At 31.7% G+C, this 22688-nt stretch overlaps 1 protein-coding gene across 1 annotated transcript in view; it reads right to left on the bottom strand.

The window, feature by feature from the left end:
- The window catches only part of LAMA2 (laminin subunit alpha 2), a 656337-nt gene that overhangs the window by 368066 nt on the left and 265583 nt on the right, over positions 1-22688 (bottom strand). Inside the window, exons 8-10 of the mRNA XM_058435730.1 lie at positions 20682-20860; positions 12686-12785; positions 6607-6767 (exon numbers count right to left, since the gene is read on the bottom strand). Of these exons, the coding sequence (XP_058291713.1) occupies positions 6607-6767; positions 12686-12785; positions 20682-20860 (440 nt within the window). The remainder of the gene's footprint in view (positions 1-6606; positions 6768-12685; positions 12786-20681; positions 20861-22688) is intronic.

Genomic DNA, 22688 nt, shown 5'->3' with positions numbered 1-22688 from the left:
AGCTAGGTTTGAGGACAAGGCTCAACGATGAGGCCTCATCAAAAAGAGGACTCAGAGAAGCCTTTCCAAGGTTTGGTCAAGGAGAGAGTCTGTCAATGTAAAAAACTGACTAACATAATATTATTTGAACTGTAGCTGTTGCAAGAGATAAATTCATTCATGCATGAATCTTTTATGCCAACAATTCTACATCTGTAATTTAGATTCAGGATTAAATGTACACATCGAAGGCCATTTGTAAAAATGCCCAGAAATCAAGTCTACAAGTTAATGAAGTGACCATTCCTGTACACAAATGAAAAAGAAGAGGGAAATCCAAAACCAATAAAAATGTTAACACACCGTAAAAATCCTTTCAGGGAAAAAGAACAGAAACTTATCTCTACTTGGGAAAAGCAGTATAAACAACAAGAAAAAGTAATCCAGTAGGTATTTATGGTTATACTTTATGCTTGTACAGGGCTTCAATGTTATAATTATACCTATTGAGAGGCAGAAAAGATTCAATAACACCATTTCATAGATTATAAAATAGAATCGGAAAGGCTAAATGACTGTCAAAGCTTCACGAGATTTTAGTTCTCTTCCTTCCTTCTTTCTTTTGTATGAGTCATTGTGTTATCTTGTTATTGTGCAATGATAAAGAAAATATATAGGGTCCATATCATCACCAGAGGTAACGTAGACATAAAACAGAATTACTAATTACGACATTATAAAAGAAAAGAAAAAGGTTTGAAAAGTGATTATGCCATGAGAACGATATGATTTGAGGATGCAGGGGCAGCTTTCCTGAGAAAGTTGAAGTTAAGCCAAGCCATTAAAAATGCCTGACTAAGCAAAGAAATAGGGCTAGAAATGAGGTTTCCTAAGCAATCTGAATAGAACTTATAAAATTCCAGATGCTACAAAGAACTAAGAGACTCAAGAAATTTAAGCAAAGCTGAAAAATGTGACTGAAACTCAAGAACATTCTGGAGAGGTAAGCCAAGGCCAGATCACATAGTCTCATGGGCCTGTAAGGAATTAATGGAAAATGCAATAAAAACAAAGCAAAACAAGATGAAAATACAGACTTTGATTTCTAGTCTTCTACTTCACTATTTATATTTCTATTATAAGACTTTGATAAAAATAAAAGCACATGTTCCTACCTAGATCAAGGTCAATTTATATTATGTGTGAGATTCTACAAACCAACTGATTTTGCATAAATAATTTGACACCAAACTGCGAAAGAGCCAATTTCTAGCATATGGTACTTGAAATAAACAAATACTGAGAGTCAGACAGCACTTACAGTCAATGACTTGTCATATATCTGAGATTGACTTGCCTCTTGTAATTCATAAGAGACAGAAATTTCAAAATTTTTAACAATGCAAAAATATTATAAACATTTGAGTGTCTTGAGCTAGCACTGCTTTCACATTTTGAAATATAATGATGATAATGTTCATTAATATCATTGTTGAAGAAAAAATCTTATGTGTAAAATGTAATAATGTAGTTGACATTGTATTAAAAATTTCATTCACCTCTTTTTAAATCTGGAATTCTTTTTTACATTCAATTAAAGAAATTTTAAGTTAGAAATTATTTTAAGACATTCAAAAAGCACATACAACATGCATTACCCATGCAACCTAGAGGTAACAAAACATTTATATTTTATATTTGCCTCAGATATATTTTTAAAGCAATGATACTTAGATACAAATGAATCTCATTTCACTTCTGTTTTATTCCCTTTCCTGTTTCTCTAGAGGTAACTACTATTCTGAAATTAGTACTTACCCTACAAGTGTATTTAAAATTTTTAATTATAATGTATGTGTTCACAATGTAGCATTGTTTTATGTTTTACAACTTGACATAAATAATACCATGACATTGTTTTTTCCACCTGAAGTTTCTGAAATTTGTCATTGTTTATATATGAAGATCTATTTCAACCACTTTAACTGTTTCTTTTATCAGATTAAAGGAAATATTACAATTTATTTTTGCTATTTATTTTTCTCATTTTCATCATAGTAAGTACATCTACGTTGAGCACATTTTAGATGGTTTTTCTGTACATATTGTAAGAGTTTTTAGGGTAAATGTTCGGATGTGGAATTGTTGGTTGACAGGGTTTTATCACCTTCAAAGACACTAGATAATGCCATATTGCCCTCCTAAATTGTGGTACTAATTAACTCTATTAATAGAAATGGTAAACATTTCAAACTTCACAGATTTTCACTGGTACTTGGTGATGGTCAGCTGTCTCCTCATTTAGAATTTTATGTTCTTCAATAACCTTTAAAAATTATCTCAATTTTACAAACACTTATTTTTAGGTATCACAAAGTTTTTGTTGCTATTCTAAATATTTTTATTACATTTTCTATTTGCTTGTCACTGACATATAGAAATACTACTGCTTTTTATAGATTGATACTTCTAGACTATAATCTAGTGAAACTGTCTTATGGGTTCAATATTCTTACTAAAGGACATATATTATTTAATATTCTTTCCATGAAGTTGGACTGTGAGTGGTAAACACTCACAATAAAGATATTTGCCCCCAGTTTTAATATTTTTCTCTTTGTTTTGTTGGTTGACAGGTTTTCTACTATGGGTAGACTTATTTTTTATCATCCTCAAACTGAGGATTTATAATAGTTTTTAACTCATGATAATTCTGTTCTCTTTCATTATTTTTTTGAATATTGTTTCTCCTCAACTTCTTCTAATCTCTTCTTTGGCAACTTCTGCTAAACTTCCGTTCAATTTTATCATTCTGTGAGTCAGTTAGCATCATATTTATTTACTTCCCTATGTCAATTTATAGGTAATTTTTTTCAGGTCTGTATTTCTGATTTTCTATCCTGCAGTTTCTCATCTCCTGTTTAACCCAATCATTGGATTTTTAGTTTCAATGACTATATATTTTTTTCATTTCTGGAAGTAAATTATACATGTTTCTTTTCCAAACCTGGTTACTTTTGAACTTTAATATAGCATCTATTTTATATTATTTTTTCTATTCCTTCTTTGTTTATTCTTCAATCTTCTAATCATGCTTTTACAATTGTACATTTTAAACATATTTTTATGATTTATGTGATAAGAATATGATCACAGATTTTTATGAACACAAAATTTATTTCAGACTACCCTTTCTGGTTCTTTGTGTACAAATATTCTCATTTTTGTGGCTACTGGTTTCCTTTTGTAGTTATTTTCCTTCTGTGTACTTTACTTGCTTTGTGATCAGATCATTTTCAGTTGAGGCTGTATTATTTTTCCTATGGGAATACCATCTCCTTGACTTGTTGAAGAATGCCAGCACATAAAGGGAGAATAAAAATGGATCCCATTCCCATGTGGCACACAGGTTTGGGGATTTGGTCCTACACAAGGTAGTAACTTTTACCCACCCAGAGCCCCTAAGAGAAAAGTTTTCTAGCTGCCTCTGTAGGCTTGCAGGAAGTGTTTTCTAGCCCCCATTTCACTGTCTGAAAGCATTTCTAGTGTCCCTGCTTCAGTGAGTTCAGCTGCAATTTCCTTCTGTGGGTCCAAATCCTAGTGTCAAGTCCTAGTGAGGGCATTAAAACTCCAAACTTAAGCCTTGATCTTAGAACTAAGACTTGCCTCCCACCCTCCACCCCATGACCCCAGCTGCTCAGTTTAGCTTGAGCTTTTGCTTATGCTTAACTTAGATTTCCCTCTTCGGTCTGACATCTAGGAATTTCCCTTTCTTTCTTGAATCTAAATGTTTATAAATCTATTTGCTATGTTTATGCAGCATATCTGTGTTTTTAAAATAGCAAAAGTAGGAGAAGTGATGTCCATATCAGCTCAGTATGTCATTTTACCCACAGGAAAAATAATACAGCCTCAACTGAAATGGGCTCATCACAGAGCAGTTATTTAAAATTTATAAAACAAAAAACAATTAGGCCCAAGACTTCCTAATGAAGCCCTTTTTAAAAATGTCACACTTCAGTGAGATATTTCTTTCTGATAAAAAAATTATTTAAAAACTCATATGTTATAGTATAAGAGAATAAAGGTACAAATGTTTAAGGCTAATAAGCATTTTGGAGATGAATACTTATATACACATTATTTCATATGTGATTTATATTATTTCTATTTACAGATAAATACTTATTTAAAGTTACTAACTTGGATAGAAATATATGGACACTTATGTATATATTCTTCCCCTTCTGCTAAAAATCTGTCATTTGATTTGAATTTATATCTCCAATATTTTAGTCTCTCCATAAAATTTTGCTTCTTAAGCAGCATTTTGATCCATGCTGTTTTTACAATCAGTTGACATATCTATGTCAAATCATGTTTTTGTGAAACACTATGAACTGTTACATTGTCTTTTCAGTATTTAAATACACTACACTAAGTGTCTTTTCAGTATTTAAATTGTATGTATATTTTGTTGAAATGCTAGGTTATTATTTTTTAAACAAGAGACTGTAGGCACTTAATTGTAGTACATTGCATGCACATTTGGATGTAACTCATCGTGGCATATTGTGATATTATTGAGATATGATATAATTTTGTGATGTAATTCATGTTATATGCATATAATTTGTGACTTTTATAATTATGTAGATGTTTTATGAAACTTGCTTTCTGCAAGTTTTTAGTCCTGAAACAATTTAGTTTATAGTAACTTAACAGTTTTCTATTTAAGATATCACATGGTAGAAAGGCGTTTATTTTAATAATGCTATTTACTTAATTTTCATTCTCTTTTATGATTTCTTAATTGCTGTTTATTGTTGCATTTTATTTGTCTGTGTAGAGCTTCAAGTGTCTACACAGGAGGCATCTTTCTTGTTAGGATTATAATCATTCTCAGTACAATATTGAGTTCGGCTGAGAGCAGGCAGTAAGTACCTCAAGGGGCTTTCCCTTGGAGCCCTGCTAATCACTACAGCTCCCTTGCTCTAGCCTTTCTCGCTATATTTACCAAAGAAAATGAACTCGCTTGTTACTCCCTTCCCTTGCAAATACCAGACATCACCATTGTATGAGTGGTAGGTGTAGAAAAACACTTCTTTTTCTTCCCTGTTTGATGTTATATATTCTAGAAACTCAGGAGGTTTCTTTTCCATTTTAAGCTGTTTTGCCTGTCCTTTATTTGAGCGAATGGTAAAGGTTAGAGATTTCTGTGGAGTTTTGAAAACAGAATAAAGCACACACAAGACATGTTTTGATAAATACTAGAGAAGATGCACTAAGAGCCTGCAGGATTGCCCACAGAGACATACAAGATGGAGAGGGGAGGTGTCCTTAAGCAAGCAATCACTCACACACTGCTACACAATCTTGGTCGACTCGAGCAATTTTTCATTTCAGATAATATTGGAATGAAATGTAATAGATTAGAAAATTTACTATATTCCAGGACATGGCAACTTTTTACTATGGGCTTGTGGACTTTTCTGCTTACTGTGTCCACAGGAGTTTTATTATTTCAGTAGTTCAAAATAGGAACCTAAATTGCCCCTGATGTAACATATACCTATTATGTAACTATTATTATTATATTTAGCTTGATATTCCCAGACATTCTTGTCCCAATTCATAAACACTTCATTAAAACTAATATTTGCTACTTACATTATGGCTTAATGGTTGTATATGTACACATATGTTCACATGTATCAAATATAACTATATAATATTTTATAACTGCCCAGATAAGACTAAGAGGTTAATAAACATATTTTTAATAAGGGTCCCTCTTTAATTGAAAATAAAGAAAAAAGTATTAACTTTCATTTTTACATTAGTATAGTATGCTAACTTTTTCAAAGAATGGTTCATTCTCTCAGCTAATGTAGTTATACACCATTTGGTCAGAATGTTATAGAACTCATTACTATAGCTAAAGTAAATCAGTCTTTTCATTTTTCACTTGTGCATGCCTCTATGTTTCATAATGTTTATAAGCTACAGATGTAATGCATCCCTTGGTGTTAACATGATTTGTTATTAGGTGAGCATGTACAACAAATAAAGTTGCATTTCTAAAAATAAACTTGGAAGAAAATATTGAGCCTTTAATTAATTTCATTAGGGCTTTGTACATTTTTTATAATTAAACAGAAAAATTTGAATATAGTGAGTATTTTAAGACTTACCTAGGTTCAAACTTTAGATTATTTAAAAATTCAGAATAAAACCCTTGACAGAATTCATTTCTGAATTAGATGCAAAGGTGGATCTGAATGCACTTTAGTTTTAAAGGGTTGCTATTTCTAGTGCCGTATATTTTTAAATTAACACACTAGTTGGGCAATGGGGTGAAAGTGTTTCTGTTATAAAATAAAAAGCCTTTAAATGTGGTTTATCCTCTGTGCATTTGTAGGCTTTTAGATAAGTGCCTTATAAACATCCTCCTACAGTGAACCTGGTGGGCATTTAAAGACGTTTATAGGGTCACCACATATAGAATAGATAATGGATACTTCCAGAAGTCATTAAAATTGCTTAATGCCAAGGAAATCAACAGAGAAGCCAAGAAAAATAACCTTCTATCTTGACAGTGGGACATTACTGGAATAAACAATGTACCTTGCAGATACAGGGGCCAAAACAAGGATCCTCATTTTTGCTCCCTAACCCACTGCAGTTACAGGCTTTGCAGTCTGGGTAGCCAGTGTAGCCCCTGGCACACCGATCACAGCTCACACCTCCAAAACCAGTTTTGCAATGACAGGATCCAGGTGCCAGACCTAAAGAAAGATGAGCCACATATCAACATTTCTAAAACAAGTACATAATTTAGTTCTTAAAGTTTTAATGATAGTAACCTTTAAAAGGCTATTTTGACACAAAAATAGATTTTTGATATACACCAATAAAGAAAAGTTAAAAGCAAAGAGCAGAGGGTTTAATTAAAAGCTTTCTATGATTAGGTGAACATAGCATCTTCTAAGTGTCAATAAAAATATTAAAAATGTAAACAAGAAAGATGAAATCTCAAAGCATCTACCAAACTACGGCTATAGAAAACAATGACCAAGGAGTAATTTCCACAAACACTAATGCTGATGATGCGACATTGAGAAGAATAAGCAGTAACGAATGCAAAACTAGTGGCTCACGAAACAAGCCTGCTCCACCAGACTATCATAGCCTGGGAATAAAGACATATTACTTAAAATAACAGTTTAACAATGATACTCTAAGAACATGCCACTGGCAGTATTACTAAAGAAAATAAAGGTGTTCATTGGAATTGATATTTTGGGGATAAGAAGCAATAGATGAGGGGAATGAAAAGTTTAAATTTACTTTTTTAACAAAGAGAAATACAAAACACAATGTTTATTCATGTCTTTGATTAAAAAATAGAAATAATACAGGATGAATACAACTAACAGACCTTCAAAATCTGGAGAAAGACAAAGGCAAATCAGTAATATATATAGTCCATCAGAAAGAAGAAAGGAGGAGGGAAAAAAAGGCAAGGAAACATTAGGGAGAGAAAGCAAAAAGCAGAATGACAGAATTAGTGTCAGAAATGCATATTAAATATATACTAATGAGTTAAGCAGTCTTACTGTTCTTATTAAAAACATAAACATGTAATGTGCACAAGAGACACATAAAATGAACAGGAATATCACAAATAAAAGAAAATGAATGTGTGTCAAGAAAGCATATGGAAAAGAAAAAAAAAAGTTGTGAAATATTAATTAGGGCCAAAGTAAAACTCAAATAAACTAGGTTCAATAAGACAAGCTCTCATTTTACATTGATAAAAATATAATAAAAACATGACTTAAATTATTATGTTTATGCTTCAAATAAGCACTAATTATCAGTACAAAAATATGTAGACAACAAAATATATTGGAAACAAAAAGTTTAAAACTCAATGGCTGAAAATGATGCTAACTTACTCATCTTAAGTATTTACAGATGAAGTAAGAAAAAACAGAAAATTTGAAAAATCTAATAACATCAAATTACATATTATGTGGTATATAACTAATATTTACCAAAGTTTATGATTGACTAATCTACAAAAAATATTCAATTATCAAAGCAGAAATTATCTAAGGCTTATTTTCTGAACATAAATTACTACTTTTAGTATATCAAATGCCACAAAAATCAGGAATAAATTAATTCTGAATATCAAACATGATGAGAGAATTTTAAGCAAAATTCAACTATTCTAAAAATTAATGCCTAAATATTTCTCTTTAATAAATCTTGGGTTAAAGAAAAAATCAAGACTTCAATTAAAAATAGATTGCTATCTAGGTAGAATATAATAGCGGTAAAAAAGGAACTTAATGTTTGTTGGGTATCGAAAAACTGTACCCAAAAGTAAACTTACAGGCTTAAATAGTCCATCACTTTAAAAAATACAGATAAATTAAAATTTAATTCATTTAAGTATAAAAAGAGAAACTATAAACACCACAGGAAATAAAGAGATTTAAAAAAAAGAAAAGCAAGCAAAAGGAAACTGTAAACAAAGCTAATCAAGGGTATCAAAAGAGGACAGATTATCAAAGAACTACCACAAACATGTTTTAATGCTAGTTAATTTTTTTTATTATTATACTTTAAGTCTGGAATACATGTGCAGAACATCCAGGTTTGTCACATAGGTATGCACGTGCCATGGTGGTTTGCTGCAGCCATCGATCTGTCATCTACATTAGGTATTTCTTCTAATGCTGTTCCTCCCCTAGACCCCCACCCACCAACAGGCCCTGGTGTGTGATGTTCCCCTCCCTGTGTTCATGTGTTCTCATTGTTCAGCTCCCACTTAGGAGTGAGGACATGCAGTGTTTGGTTTTCTGTAATGCTAGTTAATTTTTACAGACTGTTTTCAAAACTTGAAACTCTTATGGTCATATAAAAATGGAGAGCTATGTAATTCAATTTATGAAGCTAATTTTAACTTGATACCCAAATGTGAAAAACGATAACCCAAAATAAACAAAACTGCTAAGACTCAAATAGCACTTATCTTATGGTAGTCATTATACTTAGCATTACACAAAACACAGGGGTTAATTCAGTTAGTACCCAAAACATGTATATGAGATAGACATTATCATTTCTTCCGTTTCACAGATGAGGTAACCAAGGCACAGAGAAATTAAATGATTTGCCAAAGGAGCACAACTGGTGGGTGTCTGAGTCATAGGCAATTTAACTTATGAATCCAGATGAGCAAAACACCAAACTGAATCCTAAAGTACATTAAAAGGATCCTCTATGATGTCCAAGTAGAGCATACTCTGGTAATATAAATATTGTTTGATATTAATAAGTTCATTTCTAATAGATTACCCAATAGACCAAATGGAAAATAAATCTGATAATTTTAATAAAGTTTGCAAAGGCATTAAATAGTTTAACATTTATTTCTGGTGCTAAAATTTCCAGAAATTGAGGCTAAATGTAGAAGTACTTCATGTATTAAACAATGCCTATCTTAACTTTTATTTCTGGAAGTATTGTAGACTAGATGTCCAAAAAACCCCTCCTGTTCAGAACACTTGAAGATACAGAATAAAATTAAACGTAGAAAAATAGGTAGGTAGGTAGGTAGACAGATCGAAAGATAGATGGCAGATAATAGAATGGTTGCACTGGTATGAAATAAGGAAACCCCTTGGAGATGAGAAACTACAAAACTGACTTCTAGAAAGGTTACGTCATTCTTTAAAACAATGTCTTTCCTGGAGTTGACTGGCAAATTCTGATGACTAGACTACAGTTCATGGAGCATGGTTTTACAGAAGCACAACAAAAAATTCTAGGTCCTATATAAGGTAGGTCATTATCACATAACTTCATGTAAATTCAACGCTTCTGAAAGAATAAACTAAGAAATATATATGCACGCATACATCCACAAAACACACACATACACACTTATGAAACACATAAGAAAATGAAGTCCATATGAAAAAGAGTTAGAAGAGAAATAAAAATGCAGACTCAGACTCAGATAACAGAGTGTTTCTACCAGATTCAGAAAATAAAATAAATATATTTAATATGTCTAAAGAGCTGAAAGTAATACTAAATGTAAATGAGTAAAAAAGAGTATTGGAAAACAAAATGTAGTTTGAAAATTTCCTTATGAAATATAACAAAATAAATTCTAGATGGGTTAAAAAATTAAGCATTATAAAATGAAATCATACAAATAAAGAAAACAAATACATTTTTCTAATCTTGGGATAGATGAGAGTTCTAGGATTATAAAGCATCTAAGAAATACAACAAAAATATCAAAATATATAATAATCATGGCATGGTATCATTATTACAAGTAAAGAATTTTACCTGAACTTTGATAGCTGATTACATAAAATTGTTGAAGTTTTGTGCATTAGAAATTATCAACAGTAGTGAGACACAAAGCAAATCTGAAAACTGATTATTAAAAAATGACATACTATCACCGTTTTTAATATTTAAAGCTCTTTTACAAATCTACGAGGGAGAAAACTTCCTTCTACCAAAAGAAAATGAAGAAAACTAAAAGAAAAATCAGAAAAGAAATACATTGTATTTTCCTGGTAATCAAATTAATGCCAGTAATACACTAAAATATCCTTTTCTACTATCTAGTTATGTAATCTGATGAGGAAGTGCAAACCATAAAACCACATCTTACACTCTTTCCTAAATAAGTTATCAGAGTAAGCATGAAGATAAAAATGACCTACAAATATGTGTTCAATTTTGCAATTCGAGCCCGTATCAAATAATATGTATCTAATTACAGTATTACAATCTTGATTATTATATTTCTATTTTTAAATTATAAGCATTAATTATTGGTCCGGAGCTATAACTGTGAAAATCTTTGAAAAGATTTCAAAGACATGTAATTGACGGACACTGACAAGTGGCGAAGAATGTAGGGATGATAGTCTTTTCACATCTTATATAGTAGGACCTCAAGAGAAAGTCTAAATGTAGTCAATGATGAAATAGACATGTAAGCTCTCTTGAACATGATAAAGATATCATAGAAGAAACCATAATAAAAACGTATGGATGGTGGAATGAAGGAGGGAGGTGTTGTGAATGATACATTTCTTCACCTTTCAAGACGGAGAGTCAATAGGCAATATGTAATGGTGATGAAAGTACTGATAAGAATATCATTTAGATATTAAAGGTAACTCACTAAAAAACTGAATTAGAATAAAGGCTCAATATTTTTAAATTTGGAAGTAACACTGGGATAAATAGGTTGAAGAAGACACTTATTATTTTATTTCTTTACTATTAAGAATTTATTTTGCTATGTATTGTTTTTATAATAATTGAAAAATAATTATATAGAATAATTATTATTAAAGGATTGGTTACAATAAACAAAAATTTGAAACAATCTTAATGTCCATATAAAGTCGAGAGGGTAAATAATTATGGGACGACCATATAATAATGTGTTATTTAGGTGCTGAAACCAGACTTCAGAGAAAGTTTTCATAGATTTTTGGGGAAACTCATCACATAAAGTTAAGAGGAGCAATATCAGAAATTTTTGTATGCATTATGACAGAAATATATGAAAAGGTTAATAGTGGTATCTCTCCTGAATTACCACTGAATTGTATATTTATTTTTCTACTTTTCCATTTTTATTCTGTGATCATATACTCATTATTCAAAAAAGGGTAGGGAAGAGTTAAATGGTACTAATGAAAACAACATTGTGATTTACTTGTAACCACAAAAAGAAAAGAAGGCTTAAAATGAAAAGTGAGCTCAGTAATTCATCATTTGACTATCAAAACTTATCTGTTTTTTAATATTTCAAAATTTAGTCTACATGTAATGCTCAGATTGATAAACCTACAGTTTTATAAAGAAAGCAGGTAATAAGAATTGTACCTAAGAAACATTGCTGGTGTTTTAACGCTAAAGTCATTAGGGAAAAAAAAACTACATTGTAGCCTTGATTAATTTTAGTCTTTCTAGAGAAGTGTCCCAGTGCATTCTATGAATTTCCTACTTAAACTTGGTGAGCAACTGCCCTGGAAGTAGCTCCCAAACGCTTTATATCAAGGAGTTGTGTTGGCATTTGATTCCTTAATGTTTGGAGTTCATGAATTTCATTCCTCAAAGGAAGTGTTTAGCTTAAATTAGTGTCAGCCTCTTTCTGTTCATTAATTCATGACTACTACCTTCTTAGTCCTTTACGAACACTTCTTGCTTTCTATATTATTGCCTGCATCTCAATGTGTGAGTTCTATTTGCTTTTCCCACTACGGCACACACATTCCTCAGTGAATGCTGGCATTTCATGCTAGAACTCATAGAAGCTACAAACAATCTAATAAATAACACGATATGAAACAATTACATATACCACAGATTTGTGATTCACTCTCTCTTTCTGTGTGTGCGTGTGTGTGTATCTCAAAATAAATAATTCAACTCTTCTTGCTATGAAAACATTATAATTAAACATGAAAGTAATTATTGAGATGAATTTTAAAACTGCTTCCTGGAGGGAACGCTAATACACTGATAGATTAAAGAATAAATTTATTACATGAATGATATTTACTACAAAATATTCTTCTGAAAATAATCATATTTGGGTTTTAGTTTTCCTTTTATCAGAGCAGTGACATTCTGCTGCAGCTCTCACCTCGTCGAGCATGTTTCTCATCCTTGACACAGACTTCGTTTAAGGAACCAATTGGATTGCAACGACACGGCTGGCATGGCCTTGGATAATTTGGAGATACCTAACAAAAACATTAAAATGAATTTAACCCAGTGTAATAAAAACAGCAATATTTTTCATTTCAGCAAACGTTTATGACAAAGTAGTTTTAATAATACAAAGCAGCAAATTATTGAGAAAATTATAAAAATTACCTTTAATACATGTTTATAATTTCTAAAATCCAGTTCTTTTACATGCTTACACAAAAGTAAAGATAATAGAATAATAAACTCCTATATATTTGTTACTTAGATTCAATAATTATTGATATTTTCATGTTTTATTCCTTCTTATCTTGTATATACAGTATATCAACACAGCTAGTTTACTTAAACAAGCCTACACTGTGTTCATATACTGTATATACAAGATTTATTTTCCAGATGTAATAGGAAAAAAACAAAAAAACCAAATTATTTGCCAAAGAAATGCCCACCTATTAAATATAGCTTTCATATGTATATATATCTAGGCTTAATTTACAAATGAAAACTTGTTTGCTACTACAAATCAGAGTGTTAAAATTAGACTTATTTATATACCTGACCGAATCTCAATTAACTAAGTTCACAGATCAGTTTCAAAATCATCATTTGTTTAAGACACATTCATTCATTCCCCCATTATGAAGTTAGGACTGTGCACAGAATAGGCAAGGCATATTTCATATACACATATAAATTAAATGTTATTAAGTGGAAAAATCTAAAATCAAATTTTAAGACAATAATTTTATGAACATCATAGAGATAAATTCTTTAGCTGTTAAACTGCAATTCACAAAATTTGCATAACAATACCCTTCCCAGCCTTAACTGATCCCTTTATTGTATATTCACTCAGGAGGTTCTAGGAAATTCAATGGAAAGCAACCGCTGGTAAACTGAACAAGGTGAGAAGAGTTTTCAGGTGCTACCAACCATAAAGTAAAGAGAATTTGGACTTTAAGTTAACTACATTAGAAATGTTTGCCGAATACCTGGAGTTTTCCATTAATCTGTCCTAACAAAGTATGAAAGTAAACTTTCATGACTTCATGGTGATCACTCAGCAAGTTTATTACTAATTAGAACCAATTCAAAATCTTCAGAGGAGCATAACAGAAACCAGTGTCTCTGCACTGTATTCTCCAAAATGTCCTGTAGAGATGATAAATTACAGTAGTCCTCACCTCATCTGTAGTTTTGCTGACTGAGGTTTCAGTTATCATGGTTAACCACAGTTCAAAAATATTAAATGGAAAACTCCAGAAATAAATAATTGAAAAGTTTTAATTTGCATGCCATTTTGAATAGTGTGGTGAAATCTCGGGCCATCTTGCTCTGTCTCACCAGGGATATGAATCATCCCCTTGTCCAGCGTATCTATGCTGTATAGACACTACCCTCCTGTTAGTCAGTCTGTCTCATCACAGGTACCAGACAGAAAAAACATAGTATATATAGGTTTGGTACTATCTGTGATTTCAGGTATCAACTGGGGTTCCTGGAACATATCCTCTGTGAATAAAGGAGGACTACTGTATTAGATATATAGGAAAGAAACAGGAAAATGTTGTCCTTATTAAAAAAAGAAGTTGATAAAAGCAGATCCTGAGGTGACCCAGATATGGAAATTAGCATACAAGGAAGTCAACGTTAAGTTCTGTAAATATGAACAAGAATATAAAGGAAACAATGTTTATAATGAGTGAAGGCATGGAGTATTTCAGAGGAGAAATGGAAGCTCTAAGGAACATAAGAACTTCAGAAAGCTGAAAAGTAAAATACCTCAATTTAATAATTCACTGGATATGCTTAACATCATGTAGAGATGATAGGAGGAAGAGTAGTCAACCTAATGACTACTTTTGTAGTCATCTGGCCATAGGCCAGGATTTGGTCTACAGGCCAAAGTTTTCTCAAACATGGTGCAATTGTTAAAAGTAAATATAATGAGAATTTATTTATTTATTTATTTTTATTTATTTTTGAGATAGGGTCTCGCTCTCTCGCCCAGGCTGAAGTGCACTGGTGCAAGCTTGACCCACTGCAACCTCACTTCCTGGGTTCAAGCTATTCTCCTGCCTCAGTCTCCTGAGTAGGTGATATTACAGCTGCCTGCCACCATGCCTGGCTAAATTTTGTATTTTTAATAGAGACGGGGTTTCACTATGTTGGCCAGGTTGGTCTTGAACTCCTGACCACAAGTGACTCGCCCGCCTCGGCCTTCCAAAGTACTGGGATTACAGGTGTGAGACACTGTGCCCAGCCTAATGAGAATATTTTAAAATCAGCTAGTAAATTAAAGATACATTATATGTAGACCAAAGTGTAATGACAGATAAACGGGAAATGATCCAATCTAAAGGACAGAGAAAGAAAAAATACTTAATTAGCACTGCCTCACATACAATCAACACCCTAGCACACATGCAGTTGGAGTCCTAGAAAGAGAAGGAAAAACATTGGTCAAAAAACAGGTTTTAAAAAAATAGCCTAAAAAAATAAATAAAAATAAAAAAATAGCCTAAAATTTCCTAAATGTGGAATAAAATCTCAATTTGTAGTTCCTAGAAGCTTTGTGAATCAAGCAAGGTAAGCTTGAAAGCCAAACATAGACACATCACAGTTTAACTCTGAGGTTGGAAAACTTTTCTGTAAAGGGCCAGATAGTAAGATAAGCCATATAAAGACTCTCTTCATTCCTCCTCCTCTTCTTCTCCCTGCTAGTTCTCTTCATTCTCCCATTCGTCTACTTCTTCTTTTAACAAACCTTTACAAATGTAAAAACATCCTTTGCTTACAGGTCATATAAATATAGGCCACGAGTCAGATTTGGTCTACAGGCCAAACTTTTTTCATACATGGTATAACTGTCAAAAGGCAGATATAAAAAAATTTGAAATCATCTAGTAGATTAAAGATATATATAGAACAAAGAAAAAAATAATGGCTATGTTGTCATGAGAATGAATGAAATCCAGAAAATAATGGTGCCACATCTTTAAAGTGCTAAACAAAGAAGAAAACGCACACCTCTGTAACTATGATGAAAATATCCTTCAATAATGAAAGTAGATTAAAGACATTTTCAGATAAAGGGAAGTTGAGAAAATTTGTCACCAGCAGCTCTGCACCACCAAAAAAAAAAAAAAAAAAAAAAATGCTAAAGGAAATTTTTCAAGCAGGAGGGCAATATACATAAGATAAAACCACAGAGTATGGAAAATGAGAAAGGTATGGTTAATGTAAATTTTTTTCCTTCTTTTCATTTCTTTAAGACTGTTTTTGTAGTTTTGTGACTTCAAACAAAAACTACAAAATTGTATTGGTGGCTTACAAATTATGTGCAATATATGAAAACAATAGTCCAAAAGATAGAACTGTATCACTATATCAAGAGCTTAAAATACTACCATCTCACACTGGTCAGAACGGCTATTACTGAAAGTCAAAAATAACAGATACTGGTGAGATTGCAGAGAAAGGGAACACTTATAGACTGCTGGGGGGAATGTAAATTAGTTCAGCCACTGTGGGAAGCAGTTGGGAGATTTCTCAAAAAACTTAAAACAGAACTAGCACTCAACTCAGCAATCCCATTACTGGGTATATACTCAAAGGAATATATATCATTCTACCATAAAGTCACATGCTTTCATATGTTCATTGCAGCCCTATTCACAATAACAGACATGGAATCAACCTAGGTACCATCATCGGTGGGTTGAATAAAGAAAATGTAGTACATATACACCATGGAATACTACACAGCCATAGAAAAGAATAAAATCCTGCCCTTCGAAGCAACATGGATGGAGCAGAAGGCCATTATCCTAAGTGAATTAATGCAAGAATAGAAAACCAGATACTGCATGTTCTCTCTTATGAGTGGGAGCTAAACATTGAGTACACATGGACACAAAGAAGGCAACAATAGACACCAGGGCCTACTTGAGAATGGTGGGAAGGGGGTGAAGATTGAAAAACTTATTATGTTAATTATCTGGGTGATGAAAGAATCTGTGCACCAAATCCCATGACACATAATTTACCCATGTACTTCCTGAACCTAAAATAAAAGTTGGAATGGAAAAAAAATTATACAAAGAGGTACTGCTAAAAAGATAATAAAGGAAATAAAATGGAATACTGAAAAATATTTGTTTAACATAAAAGTAGACAGAAAAGGAAGAATGGGAACAAAAATTTTGTGACAAAATAGGAAACAAATAGCAAAACCCAATCATATTATTAACTATATTAAATTTATGGACTAAACACACAGTAATTGTCAGGATAAAAAATCCATCTATTTTACTTTTTATAAGAAATCTTTTAAATGAAAATAAAGATAGGTTGAAAGTTAAACAAAATCAGAAAAAAACATACCATACAGAGTAAGCATATGAAAACTGCTGTAGCAATATTAATAAAAAATAAGGTAGACTTTATGACAAAAAGTGATATCTGAGATTAAGTGGAGTTCTTCACAGTTATTAAAATAACAATTTATAAGATATAAAAATCTAAAGATTCAAAATATTCTAAATATGTATGTGCCTCATAACAGCGCTTCAAAGAACAGGAAGAAATACTGAAAAAAATGAAAGAAAGGTAGGAATCCATAATCGCAGATTGGAAAAATCCACATTTATTCGTTTGCCAAGAGAGACCATGCACTGAGCCATACGTTAAATTTCAATAAACTTCTAAAGTTTGACATCTTAGAGAGTATGTTCTCAGATCATAAACATCCAGTGTAGAAATAAAAATATAATATTTAATAAAGCTCAAATATTTGGAAATTAACAAAAAATAAATCACAAGAGAAATTAGAAATTATGTTAAATAAATGATAATGAACATAAAGCATTTCTGAATTCATGAGAAGCAGCTAAAGAACTGCTAGAAGGAAATTTATAAGTTTTATGATAAAAGAAGAAAGGTTTAAAATCATAATTTAACTTTCCAAATTGATAGGTTGAAAAAGAAAATGAAATTTAAAACCAAAACAGGTCAAATGAATAATATAATAAATAGAACAGAATCAATAAAAATATAAAAAATAAAAAGGCAGAAGTTTTTTTAAAAAGATTAGGAAAATTGATAAACCCTTAACATAAGTGATCAATCAAAGGAGAAAAGCACAACTTAATCATTTTAAAAATTTCAGAGGGTATATCTATATAGATGCTATAGACTTCAAGAAGATAATAAGGGAATTTTTAAAACTGCCAATTGCCAATGATTTGACAATTTAGATGAATTGAACAAATTACTTGAAAAATACAATATATCAAAAATTGACCCTCCCCAAAGATATTAATACAAAACCTATCCAGCCCTATGTCTAATAAAAAATAGCCAATGCAATGCACAAAGAAAACTAGAGGCTCAGAGAGTTTCACAAGGAAATTTTATCAAGCATTTTAAAGAGAATTAATTTTAATCTGACGTTACTTTAGAAAACAGAAGAAGAGGAAGTGCATTTCCCAGATCATTTGTTGATGCCGGTATACCCCAATAAAAAACCTGACAAAGACATTATAAGAAAATAAAATTATAGACCAATATCTCTTATGAGAGGATGTCAAAATTCTTAACCAAACATTAGTCAATTGAATCATCCAATCTATAAAAATGATAATATATCATAACCAAATGGAGATTAATTCACAAATGCAAAGCTGCCTTCATATTTTAAAATTCAATTTGCGTAAATTGTCCACGTTAACAGAATAAAGGAGAAAATCCTTATGTTCATTTCTGTAGGTTTCGAAAAGCATATGACAAAATGCAAAACCATTTTGTTATAAAAACTCTCTGCAACTTAGGAATAGTAGGGGACCTACTGAATCTGATAAAGGGTGTCCATAAAAAATCTGCAGTTCACATCATACTCTATAGTGAAATATTAGGTTTCCCTTTAAAATGCAGAACTAAGTGAAGATGTCAGCTCTCGCCATTTTTAGTTAACCTTGGCATAAAGATTGCAAAGGAAGAAGTAAGCCTGAATGTACTTGCAGGTAAATTGATTGTTTATGTGTATGTTCCTAAAGCATGTAGTTTAAAACTACTAGAATTAATAAAGAAATTAAGGATGGCTATAGGACATAAAGTCAATATTCAAAATTCTTAAATAATTACATTAAATAATTGGAAAACTATTTAAAAAAAATTTTTTTACAATCATGCAAAGCAAAATACTAAAGATTAATTTAACAAAAGACATGCAAGATTCTGTACCGGACTGACATGAATAAAGAAGATAGAAATAAATGGAGAGATATGCTATGTTCATTGGTTAAATGATTCAATATTATTATGATGTTATTTTCCTCAATACTTGTTTTCTTTTAAAGTTTAATTTCTTTTTTTGACACAATTCTATATATTTATCATGTGTGACATGATATTTTGAATATCACTGTATATATATATTATATATATACAAATTGTGAAATGGTTATATCAAGCTAATTAACATATTACCTAACATAATTATCAATTTTTTGGTGAGAACACTTAAAATCTACTCTCAGCATTTTTCAAGAATAAATATATTGTTATTAACTATAGTCACCATGCTGTGCAATAAATATCTTCAAGGTATTCCTACTATCTAACTGAAATTTTATATTCTTTGACCAACATCTCCTCAAGCTCCATTTTCCATATTTGTATATAGATTCTAAGCAATAATCCTAATATTTTCTGTAATACACAAATTGACTCTAAAATTGTATAGAAACACATAAAAAAAGCCCCTACTATAGACAAAACAATCTTGAAAATAAAGAATAAAGTTGGTACAGTATATTACCTAAATTCTAGACTTATTAAAGCAATGAAGATAGTATGGTATTAGCACATAGAGGGAAAAATAGATGCTTGGAGAAATAGATAACTGGGGTTCTAGAAATTGATCCATGTAATATGATCAATTGATTTTTCATCAAATGGTGCTAGAACTTCAGGTTAACCATATAAATCTGGTTACTTATTTCACACCACACACATTTACTTGATATGGGCAATAGCTCTATAAGTTAAAATTTTGGTTTTTAGGATAAAAAAATATTTAGAATTCGAACATCTACTTCATAAGAGAAGATATAGGAACAGTCAATCAGCCCTAACAATTAAAATTAAATCCATAATCAGATGCCATTTCACACCCACTAGATGATTAAAATCCAAAAAGATAGTCAACATCAAATATTAGAGATGATATAGAACAACTGAAACTCATATAACTTTTTGGTGAACACATTATACATTATTACTAATTTGGCAAAATGTTGACAGTTTCTTACAAAGTTAAGCATCTACCTATCCTATGAAAAAAGCATTCTATTCCTAAGTATTTACACAAGGTAAATGAAAACATGACTATAAAATAACTAGTATAAAATTATTTGTAGGAGCTAAGCTAAAACTGGAAATGGTCCTAATTTCTATCAACAGGAGAATGGATTTAAAATTTTGATATGTTCATGCAGAGAAATGCTACTCAGCAATTTCTTTCAAAAAAAAAAAAAGAATACAGATGCACAAACAACATGGATAAATCTTAAAATATTATGTTGAGTGAAAAAAGACAGACTAGTATGTACTGTATGATTTCATTTTTATGAAATTCTCTAAGACGCACAACTAATTTATGTTCTAAAAATCAGAACAGAGTTTGCCTAGGGGTCCATTCCTTGACTGGAAGGAGCCATGATAAAACTTTCTGGAGTGTTGGAGATGTTTTATCATACATCCTCAAAGATTTAGGTCAGTTTCAACTAGGAAATGTTCCTACTTACCTTTTAATTTGAAGTTCAACTGTTTACAGAAGCTTTCAAAATTACTATTTTTTTGTATAAAACATCTTTGTATGAAAAAGTAAAAGAATAGCTCTTTATGAAAGAAAAAGCATACTTTACCCCTTTGGGTCTGAAGAAACCATCAATACATGTCTCACAGTTTATACCAGCAGTGTTTTGGGTACAATTAATGCAGACACCCCCTCCAATGTACTTTCCATGTATATTCAAACTCAGATTTCTTCTGGCAACATTTTCATCATAATAGCATTCTTCAGCTTTTCCATGACAATTGCATGCTGCATTAAGGAAAAATAAATTAATAAACATTAATTTCAGATTTCAGATACATTTAAAAATCATTTCTGTTATATATAATAGATTTTTTTTTGAGACAGAGTCTCACTCTGTCGCCCAGGCTGGAGTGCAGAGTGGCAGGATCTCGGCTCACTGCAACCTCTGCCTCCCAGGTTAAAGCAATCCTCCTGTCTCAGCCTCCTGAGTAGCTGGGACTACAGGCATGTACCACCACACCCAGCTAATTTTTGTATTTTTAGTAGAGACGGGGTTTCACCATGTCGGCCAGGCTGGTCTTAAACTCCTGACCCGTGATCCACCCGCCTCGGCCTCTTAAAGTGCTGGGATTACAGGCGTGAGCCACTGCGCCCGGCCTAGACTTTTATACCATACGGGAAATTATATTTAGCATACACACACACAAAGGTATCTAGAAAGTATCTGGATGTATTGGAGGCATTAATAAATTCACACATTTTAATGGAATTTGAAATAATTAAAACATATAAATTAAGCTCAATCATACGCAATTGCCAATATTTGATTTTGACTAACATGCAGTTTTATATGGTTCAACTTACAATTTCCTATTATAACAAATAATAAATTATTGAATGATGGCACTGAATGATTAACAGCTAGGTAATCTGTAATGAATTATTACCATATGGAAATTTCTGTATTAGAGCCTATGGGTAAAGAAAAATATGTATAATATAATTCCTTTCTTTTAATACTAATAACAACTAAAACATATTGTTTTTTTTCAATGCCAGACACTGTTCTAAATGCTCCATATTTGTTGCTACTGATTTTAATCCTCAAAAATGCTTTTAGGAATTAGGCATTATTATTATTAACCTATTTTTGTATACTAGAAATCTGAGTCCAGAGAAGTGAAATAACATGTAAAAGATATTCTAATCAGTACTGGAAACCAACCTCTGAAGCCAGACTCCAGAGTCTGCACTGCTAAAGACTGCCAGAATCCCTTCACATTCTACCTGGTGAATGAAATAAGATACATGGCAGGTGCCAAGGAATTAAGACAAACTGAAAGCTAGTTTACTAGTGGCTAAGATCATGCTATTTTGCACCCAACTGTCTTGGATGTGGGTGTGCTCTCCCCTACTTAGCAGTCATATGACATTGGAAACTTCTTGATTTCACGAAGGCTCAGTTTCCATATAAAACATGGAGTGGTCAATAGTAATTACTAGACTGGGATATTTAAAAGCACAAGTGAGATAATGCATGTGAAATCATCAGCACAATGTCTTATAAAGAAGTTCACAATTGATTTTTCTACTCTTCTTCCTCCTTGTCTTTTTCATGTTACATTAGAAGAATTCAAAGAAGTGAAAAATCACTTTCTCCAGAAAGGATTGGGTAAGACTTTTCTAAATATGAAGAATTTATATTAGGATAGAACCAGGGAAATATACTGATGCAGTCTCCTTCCTACCTGACATGTTGAGTTTCTTAGGAGTACTTACATTTATTTCCACGTGTGTGTGTGTGTAGGTGTGGTTGTACACATACGGCTCAATCTTTTTATTTATTCTACAAAAGGGAAGGGGCATTTGTATACTGTTTAGAACCATTTCTTTTTACTAACAGTAAATCATGGAGCCCTTTCCATATTAGCATGTGTATCCCCTAAGGGTACACAGGGTACTACTTGAACGAAGGTATTTATCAGGTCCCTGTTAATGAACAGTTACACAGTTTCCATGTTTCTCCCTTTGCAAATAACACTGCACACATACTGGGAGGACAAGGATGCCAGGTGGAGGGAGGGGCTCTAATGTTAGAAGAGTTTCCTATTTG

This window comes from Hylobates moloch, unplaced genomic scaffold (assembly GCF_009828535.3).
Source record: "Hylobates moloch isolate HMO894 unplaced genomic scaffold, HMol_V3 SCAFFOLD_2, whole genome shotgun sequence".
NCBI classification, from domain to species: domain Eukaryota; kingdom Metazoa; phylum Chordata; class Mammalia; order Primates; family Hylobatidae; genus Hylobates; species Hylobates moloch.
The sequence above is the reverse complement of the archived record's forward strand: the minus strand, read 5'-3'. Positions and strand labels throughout refer to the sequence as shown.